At 39.6% G+C, this 26592-nt stretch overlaps 2 protein-coding genes across 22 annotated transcripts in view; both read right to left on the reverse strand.

The window, feature by feature from the left end:
- RASL11B (RAS like family 11 member B) overlaps positions 1-26459 on the reverse strand; it is a 290210-nt gene extending 263751 nt beyond the window's left edge. Inside the window, exon 1 of the mRNA XM_083835450.1 lies at positions 26454-26459. The gene's annotated coding sequence lies outside the window, so the exon portion shown is untranslated. The remainder of the gene's footprint in view (positions 1-26453) is intronic.
- Positions 1-26592, reverse strand: part of DCUN1D4 (defective in cullin neddylation 1 domain containing 4) — a 36412-nt gene that overhangs the window by 9488 nt on the left and 332 nt on the right. The window contains exons 2-9 of one of the 21 annotated variants that reach the window (XM_083835447.1): positions 20040-20152; positions 18195-18265; positions 17690-17874; positions 17216-17255; positions 13261-13429; positions 11145-11174; positions 9688-9802; positions 587-678 (exon numbers count right to left, since the gene is read on the reverse strand). In XM_083835447.1, coding sequence (XP_083691573.1) covers positions 587-678; positions 9688-9758 — 163 coding nt within the window. In that variant the 5' untranslated portion in view covers positions 9759-9802; positions 11145-11174; positions 13261-13429; ... (2 more) ...; positions 18195-18265; positions 20040-20152. The remainder of the gene's footprint in view (positions 1-586; positions 679-9687; positions 9803-11144; positions 11175-13260; positions 13430-17215; positions 17256-17689; positions 17875-18194; positions 18266-20039; positions 20153-26592) is intronic. The other 20 variants (XM_083835429.1, XM_083835445.1, XM_083835448.1 and 17 more) reach the window with 20 other exon arrangements.

The raw sequence follows: 26592 nt of genomic DNA on the forward strand, positions 1-26592 counted from the left end.
CATAGATGATAATTAATAATCCTAAAGCAACATGTAAAGGAAGTTCTCATACACAAGGGCAATGATTTAGTCAACCTCCCATATACTCTGTAATGGAAAAATACTCAAAGACAAGACTCTTACGGAATACTTGAATTTATTTGTTTCTATGCTGGAAACTAGAACCACATTTGGCAGCAACATAACTAATTTTACCTTTTTCCCTACCTTTTATTTAGTTAGTTATTTTTGAATTTTCAGACATACCTTCCCCTAAAGCTTATTTCTGCACTCTCAGTGCTATCATGGTAGCTGGTATGACCTCTAAAGCCAGAGAGGTAACAACATTTTGGACAAATTGGAATAGTATTCATATTCTAAAGTATTTCAAGATACACACCTCCTCCATTCTTTTTATAGAACAGAGACAAAGACAAAATTACCCCTTGAACTCTTCAACTTCATGCTATGCAAAACATAAGAAAAGCTTCTTTAAATCTTTTACAAAAAAGTCTCCGTATTTAGTCTTGGAAAAGATCAGTTAATGCAATTTTCATATTCCAATGTATATTAAACTGTTATTGGGAAATTTGCATTTCACCCTTACCTGCATATTCATAGAACCATTCTAAGCATCTCTTACTTGAAAAGACTTCTTCTTCTGCTTTTATTCTAGTCGAATCATATTTTCTATACATACTTCAAAAAAAAAAAAAGAATTCATCAGTTTTTTTAAAGCAACCTTTTAGTCAACAGCCACTATAAGCAGCAACACATTTTCTTTCATTAACTAGTTTACTCAACATTCTGATCTCATAATCAGTCATTTTGGGAACTGCTTAGCAGAATAAGAATTATTGAACCTTCTGTATTTGCTCAGTCTGTCACAATTCAACTGGTCCATAAGTTATCCATGTGCATGAACTTTCCTTACAACAGATAGTTTGGTTCAAATTCAACCCCAAAGTGCTTTATGCAAGTCCAAGTAAGACTTGTGCACACTAGCAATCACCATAACCAACTGATGGGCTGCAACTTGGCTGTGGGTGTAAACCCACAGTGATTCTATGTCACAGTCAATACAGGTCCCACATGTAGGTATACACAGACTTCAAGCACTTTTGAATGTTTATTAACTGAGGAGAACCTAACATACTCTTTTTGCCTCCTCAAAAATTCTGTAAGAAGGATAAGGACCGAAATAGGCATGACCCACACACTAACATTATTATAAAGCCAGTAAGCTGGTAACACAAGAAATAAAAGAAAAAAATCAACAAAAAACAACCCCCAGGTTACAGGTCCCCACTGACAGTAACTTCACCACGGGGTAAACAGTTAAGTGAAAAGCTAGACCAGCAGCACTGCCTTCCCCGCAGAGATGACTCCTGGGGTAGTGCTCTCCTCAGATGAGAAGCTTAAGGAATTTTGTCTGCATTCAAGAAATGCCACTGAAGTATCAGTCTCCTGAATTTAGGATCTGAAACACCACAAACACAGAACATACAATGGAAGTTGATGAGTTACTCCATCCTGTTTAGACTTTTCTGAAAGAGCGACAATACCACTTGTGACAGCCTGTTAAAGGGAAGAGACTCAGCAGTCCAAGTAGCTGCTCACTGCTGCATATACACTCTCTGAACCATTTTGACCACTCTGCGGTAGCTCGGGCTCAGAAGCTGAAAAGAGCCAAATAACAAATGGCTTGGACTAGAGGAGGAAGCCAAGAACAGCTCTGTACATGTTCCAAGCATGCTGCCCCTTCCTCTTACAGTGTCAAACCCTGCTGGGGGAGGACAACAAAGTGTTCCTTGAACCAATTAGCCAATCTGAAATAACTTGATAAAATTAATTTGGAGTTGATTTCATCACTACTTTGCCCTTCTTGAAAGGCATGTAAAAGATGTCTATACTTACAAGCTTAGAGTACACTATGCTACTATCTTCTGCCTAGCTGCTTGTAGTTACCAGCTACAAGGAACCATATCTAGTTAACGGTGACATCATGCTGACAGGAGCACACGAACTACTTCATATTTACAGTCGTAGTTCTTTAAAAACAATTAACTCTTAGAAAAGTAATACTGGTCACGGCAAACTGATAAACTGCTAATTGGAAGACACGTACAAATGAAAATCTGAAGAAATTTCAAGACAAAGGAAAATTACCACTGTACTGAAACATGCTGACCTTGCAACAAACTGAAACCCTACAGCCAAATGCCATCCATCCATGTTTCAGAAACAAATATTTATATACCCAAGACTCGTAACACCAACTGGAATACAAACTTGAAAACTGATTGCAGCAGGAGCTCTTCAACATTTTTATTCGAGGAGTCTTAAGTACCTAGTCTAATGACCTAGAACATGGAAAGCTAGTGTGGTTCCCTAAGACAGACGCTCACCACAAGAATAAACGTATTTTTCTTATGAAGGGTTGATAAGAAAGTGCTTCCCCTACTTGTTCACTGAACTCATCAACATGCTAGCTGTCAGTATGTGAACAGCAGGTCTGGAAAGGAACCCTCAAGAACCGTTTATTGACAGAGCTCTGGATCATCCAAGTATTTCAGAAAAAGGATTCCTGCATCTTCAAGTGGCAGAGTCAATACTGTAACCTGAACCAAGACACCAACAATAATAGTTGGTGTAAGAGAAACCGTATGTGTAAGAGGAGTGAAAAATTAGATCAAAAAAGCACCCCTTTTTATACCTTCACTGCGTCTAAGCAGAGCAAGTTTTCATAGGACTGATAAGCGATTGCAGCTCATTTGCTGTACTAAAGGCTAAAGACAGTTAGGAATTGGAAGAAACAACAATATTCATTAGTAAGTCCATGTGTGCCCAACACACAGCCAAGTAACTCAAAGCAAAACGCTCTTTCCTCTAACTTATTGTTCAAGAAACGCAGTACCTGGCTGCTGGAATCTTGTTTCTCAGAAACCAGAATTGATTATAGATTTTCCAAGCTATGATGGTAAGAAACTACTTCACGAAACTCAGAAAACAGACAGGGAGAAAGGGTATCATCTTGGGCCATCCTAACCTGCTACAAGCTAATTACCAGACATCGATTACAAGTGGATGTGACACCGTATCAGGTTTGTAATGAAAGCAGACCGTGAACAAAACCACGCAACAAAGATGGCTGGATGAAATCATAGATGTTGTTTTCTCCACGTAAAGGAACTAACAGCAGAGCAAGTATTCTGTGAGACAATCACTTGAGATCACTTGAAAAGGGATCACTTGAGATCACTTGAAAACGACAGAAGCAGGTAACACCAAAGGAAACCTGGTGTTAGTTAGCTCTCACATATAGATGAGGGCCATTATCACCCTGCTTACTCTAAATACCAAATGAGTTTCCCCTCCCAGTCTAGACAAACCAGCTATTTTCACTAGCAAGAGACTCCTAATCCCCGAATTGCTTCAGCAAGTGAGATGAGAGGGAGTTACAAGTAACCAGACAAGCATCTGAGATCACAGCCAAAGAAAGCCCAGTTCAACTGTCACAGCCAGCCCAACCTGGCAGCCCTGGGTAGAGGTGGTACCAAAGACTGTGTCCTCTGAACTACCATCAGTCCAGATTTGATTGCCTCGAGAAACGAATGTGCAGAGGTGAAAACCACAAACTGACAGAGAAGTCTGGCATCCATTTTGTACCTTAGAATATTTCTCCTGTCTTTGGAATGTCTCTGTATGTACTGTAAGACGATGTGCCTTGTCTTCATGCTAAGGATAGTGTCTCTTGGTGCACAGATGTATACAAACTGCCAGAGTGCACAGGGTAGATGTCTGAATACTTTGTGAGCACCAAACATCTACTGAACAGATCTGAGGGTTTAAACAGCAAGTCCTCAGTGGCTCACAGCTGTCTCCAGATGCCCAGCACCAGTACCTTCAAAGAGGCATGACGGTTACATTGACGACACTACAGTTTGGTAACTTGCTTATGCACTGATGGTCCATAAGAGAAACCTGGAGAATTTCAGTCACAAACCAGAAGTGAACGAACTAACTGCTCAAGTATACACTGATATCAGTGTATACTTGACTGTTTTGTGTGAAAGAGAGAAAATACGTACTTAGAGAAAAGGTCAAGATGACCCAGGACTTGGAGACATCTAAAGGATGATTAACTGAGGAACTGCTCATCAGGAAGACCATTATATTGACATTTTTGAGGGAAACATCCTGACTTAACGTGTCACCAATCAACCTAACCTGAGTAGGTGGCTAAAAAACAAAGATTAGGAGTATTCTAATGTGAAGTATCCATGCAGTATCCACATTATAATAGTAAAAATCACATCCCTGGGATGGGAGAACTCAGACCAACAAGGGACCCTTCCTCTCTGAGAATAGGCAGAATGATTCTGTCACGTCAGCTAATTAGGTAGCCAACTGGAGGCTAGGGGGTTGCACAAACACATAAATGTAGTGATAAGGGATTGTATAAGTAGTAGCACAGGTAATCCTTAGGGTGCCAGCTTTGCAGGAAACCACCTGGTTACTCAGACTTGTGCAGTTCTGATATAAACAATATCTCAATATAATGTGTGGATTGCCTTACTGCACACCAGGCAAGGAATCCAAACTTTTTAAAATCAGACACCAACCTCATAGCTGACTCCTAACACTCATTTCTTAACTTATTTTTGAACTATTCTTATCAGCTATGGAATTGCAATGTCCCTGCAATAAAGATGAGGCGTTCATTTTATAAGTCAAAGTGCGATGTTTATGCTGAAACAAAATAATACAAAACCTGAGTATCTAGGTCTGTCACATTTCTTTCAACAGATGATCATTCACGTCTTTTCAAGATTATTTTCCTCTTTATTTACCAGATTTGGTGGGAAAGCAAAAGCATGAAGATTCCACCTAGCTATTATGGGGTGACTAGACCCCATCTTAAGAGTTCATGGATACTTCCAGCAAAAAGAACAAGCGGTAATTCTCTTCAGTCTATTACAGTTGAATCCACTCCTGCTCTGAGCAAGCTTCAACTGTACTGGAATTTGTTAGAGCTCCACCTACCACAGCAGCAGTCCTGGGCTGTGTGGCTCCAAAATATTCAAAATGAGATCAGTGAAAGCATGAAGCTTAGGTCATACAAAACATTCTCTTGATTGTGGAATCTGGTCATTAGCTTATTTTAAAAAGAGGAAAAATAAATAATGGTATCCCCTCATGAAGACTTACACCCTGCTCATTTCAGATGTCCGGTTTCCTGAACGAAAATACTAACAAGTTTACCAACAGCAGCTTTGCTGGACTGCTTTGTTTCTATGCAACCAGAACTTAACCTCCTTTTAAGCTTTGCGCTGCCTAACTAGTTGCTTTCAGATTAGTTATTTTTTGAAAGATGTAAACTTTTGATTGAAGAAGATGCCCCCTATTACTTTCATTAATTGTAATTAAGCTATTTTAAAGTTTTGGTTGAGAATTTTCATCCATGCAAGAAAATGAAAGGATTTTTTTAAGCTTAATTTATTCACAATAACAATTTTAGCAATAGTTTCATAAATACCATAGTAGAATCAAGTAAAAGAAGAGATTCTAACTACTTGCAAGGTACAACAAAGACTGTCTAAAGCAACTTGCAGGACAAATACACTTGACTGGTAAATTTCATGCATCAATGTCTTATCCCTCTCTACATAAAGGCTCACAATCATCTCTGAACATTTTAACTAATGTTTTGAACTTAATGAGGCTCACTTAAAAAACAGTATAACAGCATATGTACTGACAAACTTCCAGTTAAGTTTCTTCATAACTATTAAGTCAACTTCACTGAAAAGGTATAGAAAAACAAATTACATCTGTGCCTACTTGAAAACATCTGCTTCACGGAATAAGGTCTAGACATCCGTGACAGTAGGTAACACTGGCTGCCTGCATGGCAAGCCAGTAGGTAAATGACAGAGGAACAAAGAAGCCTCTCAATACCAAAGGTTTTGAAAACTTCCAAGGTTAGTATGCTCCTATTTTAGTTTCCCATATTAATAATATTGTGTTGACTGTGTTTTCAAAGCTTCAGTTTTTCACTATAGAGTATGGGGCTGATAACTCAAATTTGTTTTTCATATTACTATGTCTTTATGTGATCCACACACACATCCAGGACGTATTAGACCTGTAGACCTAATTGCTTGAAGACATAGCTTTCAAGGAAGCAGATATACTTCCCTGTTTTTCATCACTGTACAGTCCAAATACCCATGACTGTCAGATTTTTCCCCTCAGCATGACTCTGGAGTAAAGAGTAGAATTATTTTCTTTTTAGATTAGACTATTGGAAAGAAGACATTATGTTCCAAGGCTCATTTTTCCCAAAACCTAATCTTTGGCATAACAGATACACAGAAATATACTCCTACCTAGCAACTATCTTCAGATGAAACTTGTTTTTACCTTTTCTATGACCTTTAACACAATGATGGAAGAATTACATACAGAATATAGATTCGTAAGTCCAATTTGAGAATACCCCAGATTGTGAGAGCTGTAAGAACAATAAGGTCAAGACTGTCAAACCAAGAGGGAAATACAAATCATTATTTTCTGGTGTGTGCTGAACTGTCTACTTCTAATATCGTTCTCTACAACAAGATGAATCTCACTGTGATCCAGAGGTAAACACACCGAGTTATTTTCACTATACATCATCTGGCAAAAAAATCCCTCCCACTCAAATACTACATTCATGGTTCAAGGTGAAAATAATAATAGAATCCAGGCTCTTATTGTGTACGGGTAGGATGCTAAAGAACAACAGGATCTTTGTTTTTTCGTAAGTAGTCTATGCACGAAATCAGCACTCCAAAATAACTTCACTAACATCTAGATTTATTCCTATAAATACTTTCCTCAATAGCCAGCATCATTATTCCACTAATCATTTCAAGATGAGGCTGTAACAGCCTGGAATTGAGAGTGAAGACTATTACAAGCTCTCCGTTACCATATGTATTTAGGGTTTGTAAGTTTAAAGAGGCTTTAGAAATCTTCTTCTCTTTCAGCACAGAGCTCTGCTGAAATAAGCTTTCTGGAAAGAATAAATAACTCGAAAATATTACTATCAGTATTCCATAATTGAAGTGATGATAGGAACACAAACAGTGAAAACTGAAAATATCATCCAACAAAACCATCCATGTAAGGATTAATTTATTTTTTTTTTTTGTACAGACAAACCAGGAGAAATCATCAACATTTGGTCTCCTCTGTGATGACACCCTTAATGATGACACTCCTTTGATAACCTGCAGAGTACTACCCAACATTTCCACACTGAAAGCAAACTGATGAACAATTACTGTATTTGTTAACATTCCTCCTCTCTGAGCTGGCCACAACTCAGAAACATACAAAACATGGATCATTCCACAAACATTTGAAGTCACCCCTCTGTTTGGAAGTGCTGTCGCTCCTTCAGAGCACACTTTTTGTTTTTCATTGAAAGCAGACATTCAAGAACAGACTCCGACTACCTTTTTTTTGCTTCACAATACAGATTCTACACAGGCTAATGTCCCTTGGAGAGAGACATGAGTTACCTGTATGCAGCTTCTGGGAAGTCTGCCTCTAAAATGGCAGCAGTGGTAAAGAAATGAGCCCAGAAGCCCTTTATTCCATACACTGGCACTGCACTACCCCATACTGGTTTTATTACATACAGCATTCTCTGTGCATCATGTCAGAGGAAATGGCTTTGCAAATAGTTAGGTCTACAAGAGCATACTGCTGTACAGGTTCCTGATTCCAAACAGATTTCTGCTTAACACACTTGGGATGTCCAACCTTGAAAGATTGAACAGAACAGGCATGAGCTCTGTCTAAAAGGCATGGAAGCAAAGGATGGCTTGCTCGTTGTCTAACCTGTTCACAGGTTACAGGGGCATAAAGCAAATTTGAAGAAATCCTTCCTTGAAAGAAAATATAGTTCTAAGACTAAGTTGAATATGCAGGAAATGAGTTCATATTGCCAGTCATGATGAAATTCAAACTATTTTCTTGAAAACCAAAACAAAAGAAAGGAAGCTTAAACAGAGGGATGCTGAGGAAGCCCTAAAACCTTGGAAGTTAAGAAGGAATACAAGAATTGGAACCACATCTGAGAGAGATATTCCCCTGTGGCCCATGGTTGTTAAATCTGGTTTCACCTCCACTTCTAAAAGCAGATTAAGGTTTTTCCCTTAAGAAAACTTCAGATGGCAGTAGAATGAAGACCAGATGCATTAGTTACAAAAAATACTTCAAATTATGCTTTCAAAAAGCTCTTAATGATTTTATGTAGTATTGACAGAGTACAAAATCAGCTTCTCATTGTTTTCTTACAGATCAGTATCTCTTACTACAGACAACCTTACCTTCTAGGGGCTTTGGCTTGTCTTGTTTTATTATCAAGGTCTTAGCAAAGGGACATAGATTTAATTTTTGTAAACCTCTCTCATAGATTCTACAAACATTATTTTCACTTTTAACATTTCTCAAAAGCAGAAAAAATATTAAGAACATGTACTGCTTTTTCGCTCTTGCTAGTTTTACATATGCAAAGTAACGAAAGGGAAAGTTGAAATCTTTCTTCTGCTCCAACAGATCAATTAATAAATACCAGTGCAGCTACAGTTGTGCAACCTTATTAAACACAATGGAATTATAGAGGCATAACCAGAGGCTTAATTTGTCTACCAGCATTATAATTACTCATGCTAGTGAATGAAAAGGAAAGTACACAGCCTCACTTCTGGCTGACAGGAGAGAAATGCGTCTTTCTGCCTATCTACTTGTTATGGAAGCTTGTGTTTTCCGAGGCACCTGCAATACTGAACGTAATAGAGCTCATTGCTCGCTGGCTTATGCGGTGGCAACCAAACCTTCTGGTTGCATACATCACTTTTCAACATCAGGACACTCGTACATACTAGAGCCCCCCTGCCAGCACGTGATGGCACCTGTCATGAAGGAGCGCACCATCCTGTACTCCCACAAGTTCTGAATTTAGTGCACATAAGTAACGGCTGCATCTTGCTCACAAGGAGCACACTCAATGGGCGCTGCATAATTGAGGCTGACTGAACATACACAGAAAATACACCATTTCCAGAAGCGCAGCACCTATGCCACAGAGCACACTGGTCGTGCACACAGAACCCACTTGCATTGCTCAGAAGGAAGCTGAGCAGCACCACCTCAATCCCCACTCGGCCATCAGCTATCACCCTGCACGGCAATCCTCACCACTCCCTTGCATGATCAGCATAAAACCAACATGAGAGGGACAGACTAGCAGAACTTCAGGTTAGAACTGTGGCTGCAAAGGGGCTAGAGTTACATTCACTTTTCTGACAGGCTATAGATTGAGAATGCCCCATCTAGATCTTATGGCACATATAGAGGAAGATATTACTGCATCCCTTGGAAGTCTTTGAAAAGCAAGCACATCTATTTTGATGGCTGGCAAACAAGAGCAGAAGTTCTCTACAAGCTTTTTGTATGACTAGAAAAAGCTAAGGAGCAAACTGAACCTAGATGTACTTATTAATATCCCATAGTTTAATCACAGGCCGTGGTTCCATATCAAGAAACCAATTAAATTTGAATACCATTTCCATTAGTATTTCAAAACATGATCATATCAGCTATTCATCTTTAGATATTCCACCAGTCTTAGCCCATGATAAGATGACATACCCATCATGTCTACTTTTCTTAGCAGATAAATCATCTCCTGCTGCAGGTCTCCTCTTTTTCCTTGGAGGCATCACTTTACTAAAGCAGTCTGATGAACTGCAAGACCGGAGACTTCCTACAGAGGGAATTAAAAACACCAGTACAAGAAATGAAACTGTTGCAGACCAGATAAACTGCGTCCACTAATAGGCATATTACAAAGGAAAGGAAAGGGAGGAAATTAGTGGATTTAAAATACAAAATACATGGCCCCCTTTCCAGAGCAAAATCTGTTTTACATGGTGTTCTATGATCAGATTTCAGTTAAAGTCAGTACTATGCCAAAATATATATTTATGCTAATGCTATAACAAAAAGCAAGAACTAAGACTACCCTGAAGAACTACTTCAGTCTTCAGTCCAATTTTTTGAAATTAATTCAAATCAGAACTTCTGAGAGTTGTTCATTATTTTCTTAAATACAGACATGACCCAAAAACTAGAGCAGCGTACCTCTAGAAAACATAACCTTTTAATTTTAAGCCCCAAGTTTTCTTTGTTATACAGAGAGCAAGGGGAAAGGAAGGTTTGTTCATTTCTTCATTTGTTTGATTGATTTGTTTTTGGTGAGGGAGGCTGGTTTTTGTTGCGTGATTTGTTTTTTGTTTTGTTAGTTTTGAAAAGAGACACATGACAACCAGAAGTGGAAAAAAAAGTAGCTGTATCATTTGGATTTGGTTGGATCAGATAGTTCTCAAACAGCGAGGAGTTCCAAAAGTAGGAAACTGCCATTTTAAAACACTGGTGACAGTCAAGTGGCAGTCCTTCACTCCCGTTCTCCCAGCTGCATATTCCTATTTCTTCCTTTTGTCAGCATCAGTGCGCTAATCCAGCTCACCAAACCTGTAAATAATTAACCCAAGCAAAAACAAAAACAAAATAAAACAAGCAAAAAAAGAAAAGTATAATCCCTTCTGTGCATTAGCACAACGAAGAGCACAGGATCAGCCCTTTTGACCACAGCAAGGTGCCTAACTGTCTCTGCTGCATCATGAAAGCAACAGGCTAACACTCCAGGCAGAATTTTGTCCTGCTTTCATATACTGAAGACCATATGGACACCCGAGAAAGGTATGCGTAAGAGCAGCTCAACGAGCTATCAAAGCTCTAAGTGTTATGCAGAGAATTTTAAAAGGAAAGGAAGGGAGAGGTAAGGTATAAAAATCCAGACACAAAGCAATGCCAAAGAAACTTGCAAGAAAATATGAAGAAATACAGCATGCCTAGGCTGCCTTCTCTTAGCTTCAACAGCATCCAAAGTTTAGCTATGCTTTATTAAGATGTTCACAAAAATCTTTTATTTTGAATCACAGCACAGAAGCAAGCAAAAACATTTTTACTGCTTTTTGACACCAAGGAAACAGACTGAAACCAGAGGCCCAATTCCCAACAAATACTAACAGCAATCTTATGCTTACCTATTCTTCGTATCTTTGAAAGTCTCTCTCCTGTTATAGGAGAAACACATGTAAGGAACCTTACAGCCCCACAGGCCTTAAAATACTCTAATGTACTAAAGTACTCTACATGTACTTTATTCTAAACATGCACTGAAACTATTATGCATATAAAAGTAAGGATTTTTCTAGTGTTAGGCAAGATGTTCAAACCAATTATTAACATTAACTAACTTGGTTTCAGCTAATAAGGTTTTGCACTTAGTATGCCTTCTTTGATCTTACCTTTATAATCTTTTTTATTAAGAACAGTTAATCTCTCCAGTTCAAAAAACACTCTTTCCAGTTCAAAAATTCTTCCTATACATTTTTTTTTTTAATTATTTTCTTCCCCTCTTTTTTACTAAAGCTCCCCCCATAATAGCACCCTCCCAGGAAAGTACGTCCATAACTACACTATCTTTTCAAAAGAAAGCTTTAAGAGTACTATGCATTGATAATATCATTTAACTAGTTATAAAAAAGCTTCCCAGCATTATACCCATAAACTCCTACCATATGAAAACATAACAATGGCTGTGTCAGAAGAATACACTTCTAGAAGCACTGTCCAGAATATCTAACAAAAGGATATTAACAATAATATTCATCTTCTCAAAAAACCAGACGTAGTTGAAATAGGTAAACGAGATTATCAAACATTCATAGGATGCCCCAAACATTTGACTACCCAGATTAAAGAAACTAAGGAACCTGATCTGCTGAATGTTACCTGTTCCATCTCATTATGCCTGCAAATTAACGATACCACAAAACTGTATTCCCATAAATCACTCTAAGCATGATGCTTTATGGCTTTTTAAATCACATTTTCAATCTTGCAGTAAGTATTTATTTGAAAACCTATACAAACTAAAAACACTTAAGACAACAACAGAACTTAACAGATGGCTAAAGACAGCCAACAGATTCAGATCTATGAACAAAACCCAGACACAAACTAAACTTAATAAATGATAATATGTGCTAACGAACACATTATTTTGAAAAATATGTATGTACGTGAGTACTTGGAAGACAACCTGTAACCATCTCACTCCTTTGACAACAATTTGATTTTTAAATGCCTTTCTATTAAAAAAACTATTATGATGGCCACAGGCATTGGATGCTGGTAAAACATAACAAAAAACACCAAACCAAACCCTCTAGGGTTTTCCTGTTTACTCCCACTAATGCTTGTTATTTGATTGGGAAAAGAAATATGCAAGGCTTCTGTGAAAAGAGATGCAAAGCAAAAGATGAAAATAAATAAACGTTACAGAATGGGACGATCATTTTGTCAGCTCTGCAACCCCAAACAAACCAAAAAAATAATCCAAGAATTCCTGTTTGAAGTCCTTTTCTCATTAAATAATAGGACAGTTTTAGGAAGATTGCCAAACTTGATATAAAAGCTTAAAGTGAGAATAGAATTCATCATACCCCAATTTCTCCAATGACTCATACAAAAAAACTTATAGCCTTTCTTGGTTTGAATGTATCTAGTTGCAGTTCTCAAACTGACAGAAAAGGGAAGAAAAGAGAGAGCTCAGAAATTGGTAAGCGGCTATTAAATACGTATGTGTACACACACAGACACCAGGTGGACAAACATATTGACTGCACTTGCTTTCAGAGATTTAACAACTTATTAACTGAGTTTTGGACCAAATCTTCACTACGTTTTAGCTGTTCAATGATCTATTAACTACTGAGAACACCAGTACAAGAACATTACTTGAGCAATATATACTTCTGTTACCAGAATCAGTATATTGAATTTGAAGGGTAGTTATAATTTCCTTGTAATAATTTCTGGAAGGTGAACAGAGCAGGATATTTCTGTTACCCCCATCTAATGCTAAAAACTATCTGAGTTTGGGTTTGTTTCAATTCCTGCAATTTCTTATTTTACAGCATAACTCACTAAGTAACGTTAATATTAACCTTTTCCACACAGACCTGTCTAATTCTAAACATAAATTCAAGGTCTAGCTTTTTGCAGCTAATTTCACTTCTCACAGGCCTAATCATCTGCAAATGCACATGCAGCTCCCTCTGACTTCATGCAAAGTTTGACAGGAACTTTACTTACCGAGCGCAGCTTCTCTGATGTGATTATCTTCAAAGTTTCTTACTCCTGGGTCTCAACTCAAGATTGGCAGAACCCTCCTAGTTCTCACTGTTTTTTTGACACTTGAAGCTAGCATTTGCAAGGTAGAGCCTCCAAATGGCTGCTGAATAAGCCACCATCAGCCAAAAGCCTGCCGAGTATAAATGTTGTTTGCCAAACGTTCTATTCAGTACTTCCAAATTTGCAGGAGACGATTTACAGGAAACAAAGGGAAATATCAACTCAAGAGCCAAAATCCACCCCAAGAAATTTAAAACAATGCGCAGGATAAGCACCGCAGGGAGGGACACTCTTAGAACAGCAACAAAACCAAAATAAGCAAAAAAGAAAAAACAGTGGTCAATAAAAACGAATTCTACAAGCTATGTCCCTATAGCAGTGATTTACTGCCATAATTTTCACCTTCTTTCTAGGTAACGCCTGTGAATCCTCCTGCTCTTCTGATGTTTAAGTAGATGGATGTTTCAAAAGAAAAATAATAAACTGTGAATGCTGAAGCAATTGGAGAAATACAGCTGCTCATTTAATGATGCAAAAAGACCGCCACAAACACAGTTAACAGTCATTATTTTTTCAGATACAAGATGAGAAAAAAAACTAAGATACTCATCAAAGCATCAAACAATTTGCAATCTTCTTGTAAAAGCAGGTATACAGGAAAAATGCTCTTCTCCGTCTTGAATTCCAGACTACAGAATTGTTTTGGACTCGAGAATTTTATTTAAACCAACTAAAAAGAGTAGTGGCAAAATAATCTCCCTGCCACTCTGTCCCAAGCTTCAAGAAAACCAATGAAACCTTGTTTTTGTTGAAGACATTACCTCCTTATGTTAAACCAGCCAGGTGACAACAGGATACGTACCTTTACTTTTCAAGACATTGTAGTCTGGATAGGCAAGCAAGTTACAATTTAATAATCAAATCATTATTAATGTAAGCTATTGAAAAGCTGCTAATTTTGTAGTCATGACAAAAATGACTTATTTCAAATTCAAGAATGAGTTTTCCAAGTCAATATATATATAAAGTAGGAAAAAACTGTTTAATGAATGCTTGTAATTCTTACCCTTACTAACAGCTGATAAAGTCCCACAACACATTTACAGTCTTATTTTTTCAGATGTATACAAACACACTGAATGCTAACACATTGGAGTGTAATTAGAGCAGGTGACACGTATTTTGAAGTGAGGTCCATGTTAGTTCCCAAATTACCGAAGGAATTTTGAAAATTCCATCATCTAGCTCTTAGATATCTAAGTTCTCGTTCCAGGAAAAGAAATACTAATACTTAGAAGAGCGGTAATTGTCCAAAGTAATTTAGATGTCTGGTACATTTATTGTTAGTTCAGAAACAACTGCTTTACAATAAATGTAATAAGCATTTAAAGTTCATTATAAATGTTAACCTAAAATTGAAATACTCAGTTTTTCTAAATAGCTTTTAGAAGCCTGAACCCAATTTAGATGTGTATTAAGTCATTCCCAAAACAGGGCCCCCACTGTAATAATGTTAACCAGGATACATGTCAGGAAAAGCACAGTAATCTCTAAGGATAAGGCTTGCTCCAAAAGACTCAAAGCGTGAAAAAAAAATCTCAAAAAACAAAAATCACCTCTAGATCGGTTTGATAACACCCAAGGAATGTTTTGCAGACCTAACGTGACTGCCTAATGAGTTCTGGATGGAAAACCTCAAATAAATACACAGCATCTATTCACTACTGTAAAGTCTGTAACAAAACAAATAGGTCTTGACAGTTCTTATTGGAGAACAGAAATTATTAAAATTTAAGTACATCAAAATCAAAGAATTTGTGAAGGTAACCTTTTTTCTTTTTTTCTTTTTTTCTTTTTCTTTTTTTTTTTTTTTAAGATTTACATAAGACTCCTGGGTAAGATGTTTCAGAATTGTCAAGTCCCATGTGAAATGGACATGAGATGTCACTGCACTATATTCACAATGGCCATGACCTCCCCCTGCATGTCTATTTGTCCTCATACAAGGGAAACCAAATGCGGATTTCAACTAACTCAAGGCTAGAAGTTATGCATACGCTGGGGCTTCATCTTTTTCTAAAAGGAGATATAAAACAGGGCAGAAGCATAAAAAACACTGGAATGAAATCTAAAGATGTTCTCATTTGTAGAGCAACCTCTATTTTCAACTCTCATTTCATACTTCCTTCCTGGTTTTAAAGGTTTTTTCATAGCTACTGTAAAAAAATAAGTTCTTTCCTAGGGTTTTTTTCCCAAACTCATTCAATGAACACACTCAAGCTTTTGAAACAGCTTAATTCAAACAAACGCAAGTAATAGGATAACCACAAATGTCAGAATAAAGCATTTCATCAAAATCAACAACATGCTCAAACACCTTCCAAGAGAGATGGTGAGAGCTCTGAGGCTGACTTCTTACACTAACCTTTTGCAATAGAAGCGCCAAGCAAGAGAGAGGACAAATTCCAAATACATTAAGCACACCTACTCTTATTGATTAGTGACAGAATGTGACTGCCTTGAGACCAATACCTCACGCTTCACAACAGCTATTTGTGATCAAAAGTAAACAAAGATTATAGAATGTATTTTTAAACACAAAATCAGGATGTATCTGTGTTTAGTTCAAGCACCTAGGTCACCATGGGGAAAACTGCACGTCTCCATCAGGAGATGGGAGAGGACATCAGTTCTAACAAACAGACAGTAAAAGGGCTGTCTGGAACTAGCTGCCTCAGCCTCTTCTGATGAGGTTTTACGTGAGGAACTAATTTCAAATATGAAACCACTAAGGACACTGACAGAAAATATTTGATAGAAGCCTTTTACAGACAGGGTAAGACAGTGCAACTATGAAATAAAGTCACCTGTTGCAGTATGGAGGACGGTATACAAGCCCCAAGTGAGCTCTTTAAGATCCCAAACAACTCAGTCCTATGCAACTCTTCTCATTGCTCTAGGCTATGAGTGTGCTAAATTTATGATGTCGTCCCAGAAATCTCCAGGAGGAGCTGACAGCTCTCTCCACTCTCCTAAGTGCTCAGGGTAACATCAGCACACATAGCCAGCACCTCAGGATAGAGAACAACTTGGAGGCAGATGGTAGGACAGACATGGCCACTTTTAAAGAACTGTTGTGCTGAATGATCAGGGCTTGAAGCCAACAAGTTATTTTCCTTCCTCCTTAGGTATCAAGCCTGAAACACAGAAAGGAATGAAGAAAAAGAAATCAAGGCAGATGCTAGCTCATAAGGAACAAGCACAAAAGAAGGCAACAAATGCTGCAAGTTATCAAGCCACAAAGCTCAAGTGCTGGTGAAGAAGACTTGGCAGCAAGCGAGTACCACGCACCTGAAATGAAGGCCTCAAAAATGATGACATTTTATAGAACCGAAAATAAATTTGGAACTAAGAAATAGCCCTTAGACATATATTGAAAAATCTGCACAAGAACCAGGAAAATGTTCCCTCCAGCAAAATGACTCGAAAAAAAAGGTTGGGCTGTTTGGAGCACAGCATTTAAACTCGGTCACAGGCAACACAATAACCGCAAGAGTTCTTGCTTCTGCTCTGTTCTCACTGATGCTCTTTCAAGAGTCAAAACACTGTAAGAACACGGATATTCTGCTAGTCTAATGGGTTGAGTCCAAGGAGTGAGAGAAATTTTTCATGAAGTCTTCTAAAGAACTCACACAGAAATAGTAAAATGACACACTGCTGAAACCTACATGAGCTCTTCACAAGTGAAGAAATTGAAAGCATGTACATTTATTTTGAAGAAAAATTTTTAAAAAGGCAGTTGCTTTCTAGAACTCCCTTAGCTTCCTAAAATTTCAGTTTCAATGTTAGAGAAACTTATTTCACAAAGCACGATTACATTGTTCTGGTCTATTTCTACTACGTCCCTATTAAATACCTGTCTGGTGATCGTCTTGACCAACGTCCTCTGTCAGATTCTGTAAGAGAAGAGGAATGATACAGTTAAACAAGATAGCGACCTTCATCGATCAGTAATGCTTTTAACCTTTACTTGATTTTGATATTCAACTTCATTATTTAAGGAACATCTAGCTAAAACTGCAGAGGCTTTGTGTTTTGGATTTGCATTTATCTAAAAAAATTACCCCTTCAAATTTATCTAAGAAATTCAAGGATAGTCTGTAAATCATTTGAAAAGTATCTTGAAAATTTTTTAAATCAAAAACAAACTATGCTTGAAGAGTGGAAGTAACTATCCACTGAATGGGGAACTTTACAGTGCTGTTCTAAACAATTCCATTTAAGTCGAATTTAGCATTTACCACAGAAGTGGCTTTGCTTAAGGATAAACACCCATACCTGTTCCCAAGAATACTGGTTAAAAACAACTGAAATCTTGGAAACAAATTACCCCCTTTTTAGGCAGTATCTTTTCCACCAAATTTGCAATGTATGAACAGAAGCAATATAGGCACTTCCAGATATGGTTGCAGTATAAGAAGTGTAAAAGCAGCAGGGATACTCTTCAAAAATTGTGTTTCACTCTTTGCATGGTTGCAAGAAGACAGCTCACTCATTCAATATTTTCCACAAGAACTGTAAGAAATTGGATAATGATGATTATCATCAGTATCTGATAGATCTAGGAAAACTCGGATTGAAAAAACCTTCTGAAATAAACAACTCTCTGTTGCAGTGAACGCTCCTCAAACTCCACTCTGACCCCTGGTGAATAATTTTTCAACTTTTACTAGTGCTGCTAATCTCCTAATTCTTCTATTTGAAACCCACAGCCTCTCAGACAGAAAGGCAGTCATAGTTTTATAAGAAGTGTAATCATGCAATGATTTCAACCACAGAAACATTCTGGACCATAACCCTAGCTACTCCACAGAGAGAAAATGGCAAGTCATTACCAGCCTATTGAGGGTGTGGTAAATCTTGTGAATATTTGCCAGTGTTGATAGGTGAGAATTCAGTTGAAAATCTAGAGGGGAAGGAAAAAGAAAGTTTTAAATTGCCTGCTTTCCAGCTGTAGCAACCAAGGTCTTCGCATATTCTGGTAATTTAATAAAATCATCACAACACTATAAAACAAAGCCAACTCAATTCTCTTTCAGCATCAACATTTTCAACATCAAATGGAAATGAGCAAGTTAAATCTGCAGGAGATCCTACGTGCACATTGTTCTTATGGCATGGATGATTCCCAGCAAAACAGAACTATACTTAAGTACAAAATTATATTAAAGTTGAAAAATTTAAATATTTACAACTTTTGTCTTTAAAATCAGGTATCATTACACAGAGTTTCCATGCTTTTCAATCCTCTTCTTCCATCTATTCCAAAAACAGTTTAATTCTCACGCAACATTCTAAAATCACTAGTAAAAATACTTGTTTTTTTAAAGATAACAAACAAGTACTTGCCTCCATGCTCATTTCTTTGCAAAACTAAATTACTGGAATACACTTACACAGTTGAAACATGACTTTTGTATAACGAGTCAAAAGTCACAACACAGCAGCTAAGACCGAAGACCAAAAAAAAAAAAAAGAATCCTGACGCTTCATGAAAGAAGCCTTAACTTAGGCACTGACTTTGCTTCCATACTCCACAAATAAAACACTTGAGCTTGCTTTGGATGAAAAAAAAAGCAACAAACTAATTCTCTTCTATTCTTTTAAATCACCTATTTTTGCTAGAAATGTGCCAAGAACAAAACTAGAAAAGTAGTAATTCACAAAAAAGATCAACTTGGATCCACTCAGAGAGGATGCAAACCAGCAGGAATCTCAGAAGCTGGGCACAGACCAGCTGAGAGAGATACAAACTGCAAACTACTAGAAGATACTTCCCTTTAAACTGAAAGCAAACTAGCAACCCCACTAGAACTTGTGTTGAAAAGCACGCTGATTACACAGCCAGAGACATGTTCTGTGTGACAAGCACAGCCTCCCGAGCAAAATTCCCGTGTGTGCCCAGCGTCACTGCTACCAGCTGATGCACTGAAGCATCTTTACTGGGAAACATTGAGATTGGCTTTCCAATTTAAGATGCAAGTAAGGACAAAACTGTAATTCCCACATTTCCATCCGGAGCATTTTAAAAGAAGCTCTCAAAATACATTGGAGATGACCCAGAATCTATGGATAAACAATCTGCACTGGACCCGAGGGGACAGCATGGAGCTGGGACAAGGGAGGGTCAGGCTGGGTGTCAGGAGAAGGTGCTGCACCCAGAGGTGGTTGGGCACAGGGACAGGCTTCCTGGGGAGGTCGTCATGGCACCGAGCCTGCCGGAGTTCACAAAGCGTTTGGGCAATGCTCCCAGACACATGGGCTGATTTTTGGGTGGTCCTGTGTGGAGCTGGGTCCCAGCTGAGAATATTCTGTAACTTCATGAAATATCAAATCCCCCGAAAAGCAAAAAAACACCATTATAAATTTAAGAAGTGCATTTGAAGGAACTGCCTGCTGTAACCATTCTTGTAGCACACATCAGCATGGAATTCTCTCATCAGGGTGAATTAAAAAATTTCTAAAGATACCTTTAGGCATCACATGAATCACATGTTGCATTTACTGTCTTATCTGGAAAGTCTCATTTCGGTAATAGCTGCCTACTTCTTAGCTTATTTTCCCCAATTCACCATCACAGCAAGACAATTTCTCTAAGTCAGATGTGCCAAAGATGGAATTTCACACTTTAGATGTACTTATAATCTATATCAAGACAAAAACAAGCCATATCTTCTTACCACGCCATGGTAGGAAGATCTTGCATCTTGAACAGGGCGCTACATTTTTTTCTGCATTAAGTGCTCAATTAAGTTCCATTTTTGCTAGTCAAACAATACTAAGCAGAACCATTCTGCAAAAAGAAAAAAAACAACCCCCAGTTTCTTAGCCAGCCTTCAATCCAACAAAGGATTTTTTTTTTTTAAAGGGGGGGGGGGGGGAATGGGAGGATTGGGGGAAGATGACCATTAAAGATTAAAATGTAATTTTAAAGTTTCCCTTGTCCAGCCTAAGACCTACAAAGAACACAGGTCTTTAGAGAAAGCAGTTACACCTGGAGCTAACAAGTTGAAAACACTGAGCAAATATTTTCTTCTAAATTAATACTAAATAATTTCAGATAGTACTTTTTAAAATATTTTTTCTATCATTTTTAAACTAGAATTATATAGACTAGTTATTGCCTTCGAAATAAAACATTCCTAGGCGCTTCCAAACACATCGCCAATACCAGTGTATTTCTCGCCTCCACTGGAAATATCCTTACAATTTTAATCTGTTACTTCAAAAAACGTCACACAGTTGTGATGAGCTTAGAGGAGTTACACAGATATATTTTACAGCTCTTACACAACAAGCATCACACCTCAGTTCTGCACTGCCCGGTTACCCACATGAGCATTGAGGCTTCTAGAATGAAACCAGAGTCTCATGTTTTGTCTCTTCCGCACGGGAAGCTGGCAAAGTCAGGATGTTATCCGAAACAGAAAACAAGCTTCTTTTCCAGTTCCTGCTACAAAAGCAAAGGTGAGCAGCTGCCAATGAATTACCCAGTTAAATTACAGCTCAAGTCCCCTTCTGAGCCGCTCTCAGCCTTTGTTGTATGTGTATTGCAAGCAACGGCACACAAAGCATCCTATACCACTGAAAAGGCATACTTAGAGTAGAGTTTTTCAAGGAACAAGGGGTGAAAAATCCTTCCTCCCATACTCATCGAACACCATCTTGAGAATGAGCCATGGGGCAACGGCGCAGTCAACGTACCAGCCAGAGCCTGCTATCCCCTCAGGAAAACTCTCTGCTCAAACCCCAAACAGCGCACGGTGCTGCTGGCTCTGGTTTTATTCCTGCAGAGAAGGAAAAATCTTGACCTGGGACCAAAAGAAGGAAACCTGCCTGCTGCACAAACTCTGAGTAGAAGATATGTTGCGATGTTTCCCGAGGTACAAACTTCAAGAGGCGCACGTCAAACAGATCCGTCAACAAAAATGTATGTGCTTATTTTTCTTGCAGGTCTTAGCCTATCTTTAGCAAAGGCTGAAGCAATGGAAATTCCAAATTCTATTACATAGTTTGAAATAATCCACAATGTAACACCTAAGGAAAAATATATACATCTGAGTAAAACAATTCCAGTTCCACAGAAAACCAGAAAGGAAAGAAATGCCAGAACCAACCTAACACCACGGGACTTAAACCTGGTCCGCAGGTTAGCGCTACGAACAAGTACTGAACTCCAGGCTAGTCAATTAGCCCTAATAAGATACTAATTAAATGTAAACGTCAGCAAGTTTTAAAATAACCTTTAAAATACTTTAGTATTGAAATTTACACCACGGACCTGATGGGTACAGAGGGGCAAAAGCAGCAGCAGCTGGCTGGGCTCGTTTCCTCGGCAAACTAAGCTAAACATCGTTCTGCTCCCCTCAGCCAGACACACCTAGAAATGCAATGAACAAAAACCTCAAAATATCTGATATAAAAACCTCAATATGTACCTGAAGTATAAGCAAATGGCAGAGGTGAACGAAGCTGAATGCCCTAGTTTCCTATCTGAAATGACAAATTCAAACCTGTCAAGTCACATTTTTAGGAAAAAAGAAGACCATGCTCTAATTTTTGTGTTGGCAAACTATTCACACGACACCACAAATGAATATCTAGAAAAAGAGTATTTCCAGCTACAAGCCTACCCACACCTTGACACGTACTTGCCTGACATCTCTAACTCAGTTCCTGCTGTCAGAATTATCACTTCCAAGCTCTGACAACCGCCAGCCCCTGGGCACGCGATTATCATCTCCTACAAAATTTGCAGTAGCACTAATGCAGGCCAGCAGCAGCCTCTCGAGTTTCCTTTAAAAGCTTCTAGATTATTTCGGCACATAGAAAACCTCTAGTAGCTGCACGTCTAAACAGTTAGTCTAAAAATATTATCCTAGACAGACGCAACACTTAAATGCTATAGATACAACTGCGCATTAAAAATTTACTGTGGAAGTCGTCGTAGGAGTAATTCTCATGACTGCAAGGATTTGTCTGACTCAGCACAAATACTGTAGTGTTTCTGTAAGCTTCTCAGAAAACAATTAGATAGAAACACATGCTAGGCAGATTCACTCCTGAAAATTAAAGTGGAATGTTTCTGCTTTTAGTTTTATTTAATATAAACAATCCTCGGCTTCAAATAACAGAACTGAAGGAAATTTGCAGTAGTGGGGGAAATAATACTTCAAAGCACTGTCTTCCTCACCAGTTTTAAATAAGCCTTACTTTTCCAAAAAAAGAATCACTTTGGCATCTCTCAACTCCACAATGTCACGCTCTGCACTCTGCTTACAGAATTATCCTAACAGTAATTGACTGATGAATTCTGGAGTTCAGATCTAAGCCTACGTTTGGTGAAAGCCTTCAGTACTTACATTCAGGAAGCAGAATCACTACACTCATTACTGAGCGTATTTTGTTTTAAAAGGAATGTGTGCCTCAGTTTTGCTTTCATTTACACAGAAGCACCACAACACCTCTAAAGGCAGAGATGCCCCAAGTGCAGTGCAGCGCAGGGAGCAGCTCGGAGCTGACCCCGCGCTCCTGTCAAAGCCAGGATTAAGAACTCATTTCCACCATCCCCAGCTGAATCCCCCCAGGCAGCGACACCCTGTACCATGGGCAGCCCGCAGAAGATGCATCTCTCCCCGTCCACCATGCCAGAGCAAGCAGGCAAGGAGAGGCAGAGAAAAAGGCTTGGGAAGCAGAGGAACATCCTTGCTTTGATGGGGTTGAACACAGGGCCTGGTTCAGTAAGGAAGCAGAGCTGAACTCCAGCCGCGGCTGGACCATGAGGGCATCCAACGAACCCTATGGAGAAGTGGGGTGCCCGTCCTACTCGAGCCCAACAGGAGCCAGCCATTAGAGCTAGAGACGTGGTGCCTCCGGGGTTTTCTCCTGCGTGCACACCTGCCTACAGACCAGCACCGAGCTCACAGGTACTGCTGACACCAGCTGTATCCAAACCTGCACTTGCAAACTTGAGTATGTTTTCCAAATGCTACACCCTAAAACATTCTGAAGCAAAACAGAGCGCTGTAAGTAACTGGAATAAAGGCCCACCAACAAAATGTGGCTGAAATGACAAGGTACTAAACCACACCTGACTTAAAACGTATCACTTCAATGTAAACCTTCCCTGCCGCATTCAGTATTACCACGTCACCTGTAACAAAATATTTCAAAACGACTGCGTGCTACGCAGATACGGAACAGCATTAATGTTTTTTCCACAGGAAGAAATCCTTATTTTACCTAGGTGTTTAAATGTGTACCCTGACCCGAAGGCTTGTTTACAAAAAGAGCTACTGCAGATTAAAGTTCACTGAGAATTTTGGAGCAATTTAAGCAGTACAAAAGTTGCACAGCTACTATTTAGTTTGAATGTATTTCCATTTATCCTTGATTGACTTGGAACAAGTCAGGCCTATACCAACAGATACTCCTCAAAAACCCTGCACACTGCCTCATGTTTTGTGGCCTTCTTTTTTTTTTGTAAGAAAAGAGACCTAGCACCGAGTGCATTTATGGTGCAATCTGTCTGTTGCTGTTGCTGCAAATACCACCATTTGTGTACCCACTGAATGTATTTGATAAGCATTCCTAAGGGAGATTCCTGCCAGAACATAACACCGCCGGAATGACCTGCCACAGCTGGAAAAGAATGAGTAAAAGCAGTGGAAAATTAGAACCAATTTAAGCCTCCTTCTAAAGCATGTATTAACAAATCAAACAGCCCTTCAGTGATTTTGTGCTGCTGAGGTTGCGAACAGACATTCTTTCAGCCAAGATCGTGGACAGCTGAGTTACAAGGCGTTTCATACACAACCAGTTTTACACCCATTTGATGGGAAGTGCTCATCCAGCCTAACTCACTCTACCACCAAATTCATTTTGAGGAGCATCAGTGAGTTAATTTTGCATCACTAAGAGCGATGGCCCCAGAGTAGTTTGCCTGCAGCACTCTCAACTTCATGCCAGATTAGGTGGTGTTTGTCATCCTACAAAGGGCACAAAGCTAATAAAAACTTTGTATCCTGTATTCCAGCTGGTTCAGCAGAAATGCAACCCTGTCCAGATCCGGTGCGCACTGCCAGGGCATCCAGCACCACACGGCCCCGCTACGCATCGCGATGGAGCTGCAACAGCCTATGAACAGCCACGCCAGGCCCCAGCTGTTTGCTTCCCCTGGCTGCCAAAATTACAGATCCCACAGCTCTGCCCGCAGCAGGGGCCACGGACACATTCCCTAATCCACTGCAGGCAAAAATCTAACGCGTCACTTTAGTCACCGTAAGTAGAGGGCAAGAGCTAACCCAGATAAATTTGACTGACTGGATTAGAGGGTGCTCCCACAAGGCCCCTGACCAGAGGAGCACTGGAAGCAGGAATCTCATCAGCAGGAGCAAGCCCCTGCAGCAGGCAGAGTCCCAGGGTCTGTGCAGCCACACATCTGCAACAAGTGGCACAGAAACATGCCACGCCAGCTCATTCCCGATGGCAAATTAAAGCCTTGTGGCCGTAACAACAATATGTATTTAAAAATAAAATACACATCACTGTGCAAACTGGGATGTGGCTTGTTGGTTGTTTTTTTAAACCGCTTTACGAGACAAAATGAGATATTGTATTTAATCTCAAACTTATAATTTTAAATAAAATTTTTTAGTTGGACAACATGAAAAAGCACTTCTCTGGGATTTGCAAGCAGGTACATTTAAAATAATGCTTCTGCTTGAAGCCCTTGTTGGTAGCATTACTCACTGTAGAAAGAAATACACCATCACCATTAAGTGCTCTAATATTTAAATTGGATACAAGAGTTGCACGTATTTATGGGATGTATGTTATTTCCTAGCACTTCACTTCCCACAAAGCATTTTGCAGAAATCAAGCATGATTTCCTCTTCTGCTTCAAGATGCAAACAAAACCAGGACAAAATGCTTTGGAGGGGAAAAGAAAAGTCTTTGTTTTCCTATCTCCAAATCGATGGGGGGAAAAAAAAGTAAAGATACAGAATTAGTGACTCACCTAAAGTTAATACAAGTTACTCAGACAAAATCAAATTTAAATAAAGTGCTGAAACTGCACAAATAAAAACTCATCCTGGTACAAAAGAATAAAGAGAAGCAGTGAGAGGAAGACTGCTTACTTGCCTAACTCAGCTTACTGCATTCCTCGCAAACAGAAGGCATTTCTGTTTATTCTTATTGGAGTTGCAAGAAACTTCTAAGCAAACGTTTGCAATAGAGAAAAGGAAAGCTGTGCTTCTTATCCAATGTGAAAAAGCATTATGTTCAGTCTCAGAAAGAAAAAACAAATGAGCAAAAAACGTAACAACAGCTTACATTATAAGGGCAGAGACGGACCACAAGGAATGTTCTGCCACTTACCGTTGCAAGCATTTAATCAATGTGGAAAAAAAAAAAATACTGCTATGAATCTACCGATAACAAAGCAAGTTAGTTTAGGAAAACATTCCTTTTTAAAATACCACATATAACAGGCCACGAACTGCGTAGAATATATATATATATATATATACATGGAGGTGGAAGATCCATATACCCCAAGGGACATTTTGAAAGGGAAAGCAGTACCAGCTGCAGGATGAGGCAGTATTTTGTTGTGTTTTTTTTTTTTTTTGCAGAGAAATTTAAAAAAATCAGTATGTAGCCTTCACCACCCTACTTTAGGAAGCGTTGGAGGGCCGTAGGAGCAGCTCACACGCGTGTAACGGAGCCCTCCGGGTGTTTCCTGGGGCAGGGCACCCCGCCGAGGCCCCCCAGAAAGCATTTTCTAGAAGGCCAGCCGGGCGCGAGGCGGTTATGGGGGCTCTAACGGCAGCCGTAGCCGCCGGCACGCCGCGCTCCCCACACACACACACACACACAGAGCCCGGAGGAGCCGGGCCGCCCGCAGACGCGTCCCCACGACGCCCCGAGCGGCCCCCCCGCACCGAGCCAGGCCGGGCCCCCCGCTGTGAGCCGCGATCGCGCCCCAGCGCCCGCCGCCCCCAGGGCCCCCCCCGCGGGGCGCGCACCTCAGGGACGGGGGCGGGGAGCGCCGCCGCTGCGCCTGCTGGGAGTTGTAGTCCCGCGGCCCCTCCCCGCGCAGTGGGGCGGCGGCGGGCGGGACTCCACCTCCCACAATGCACCGCGTTCTCCCCCCCCCCCCCCGAGGCTCTCCCCTCCCTCACGGCCCCCCCAGGCTGGGGGAGCTGCGTCACGGCCCCGCTCCCCTCA

This window comes from Anser anser (assembly GCF_964211835.1).
Source record: "Anser anser genome assembly, chromosome: 4".
NCBI lineage: Eukaryota > Metazoa > Chordata > Aves > Anseriformes > Anatidae > Anser > Anser anser.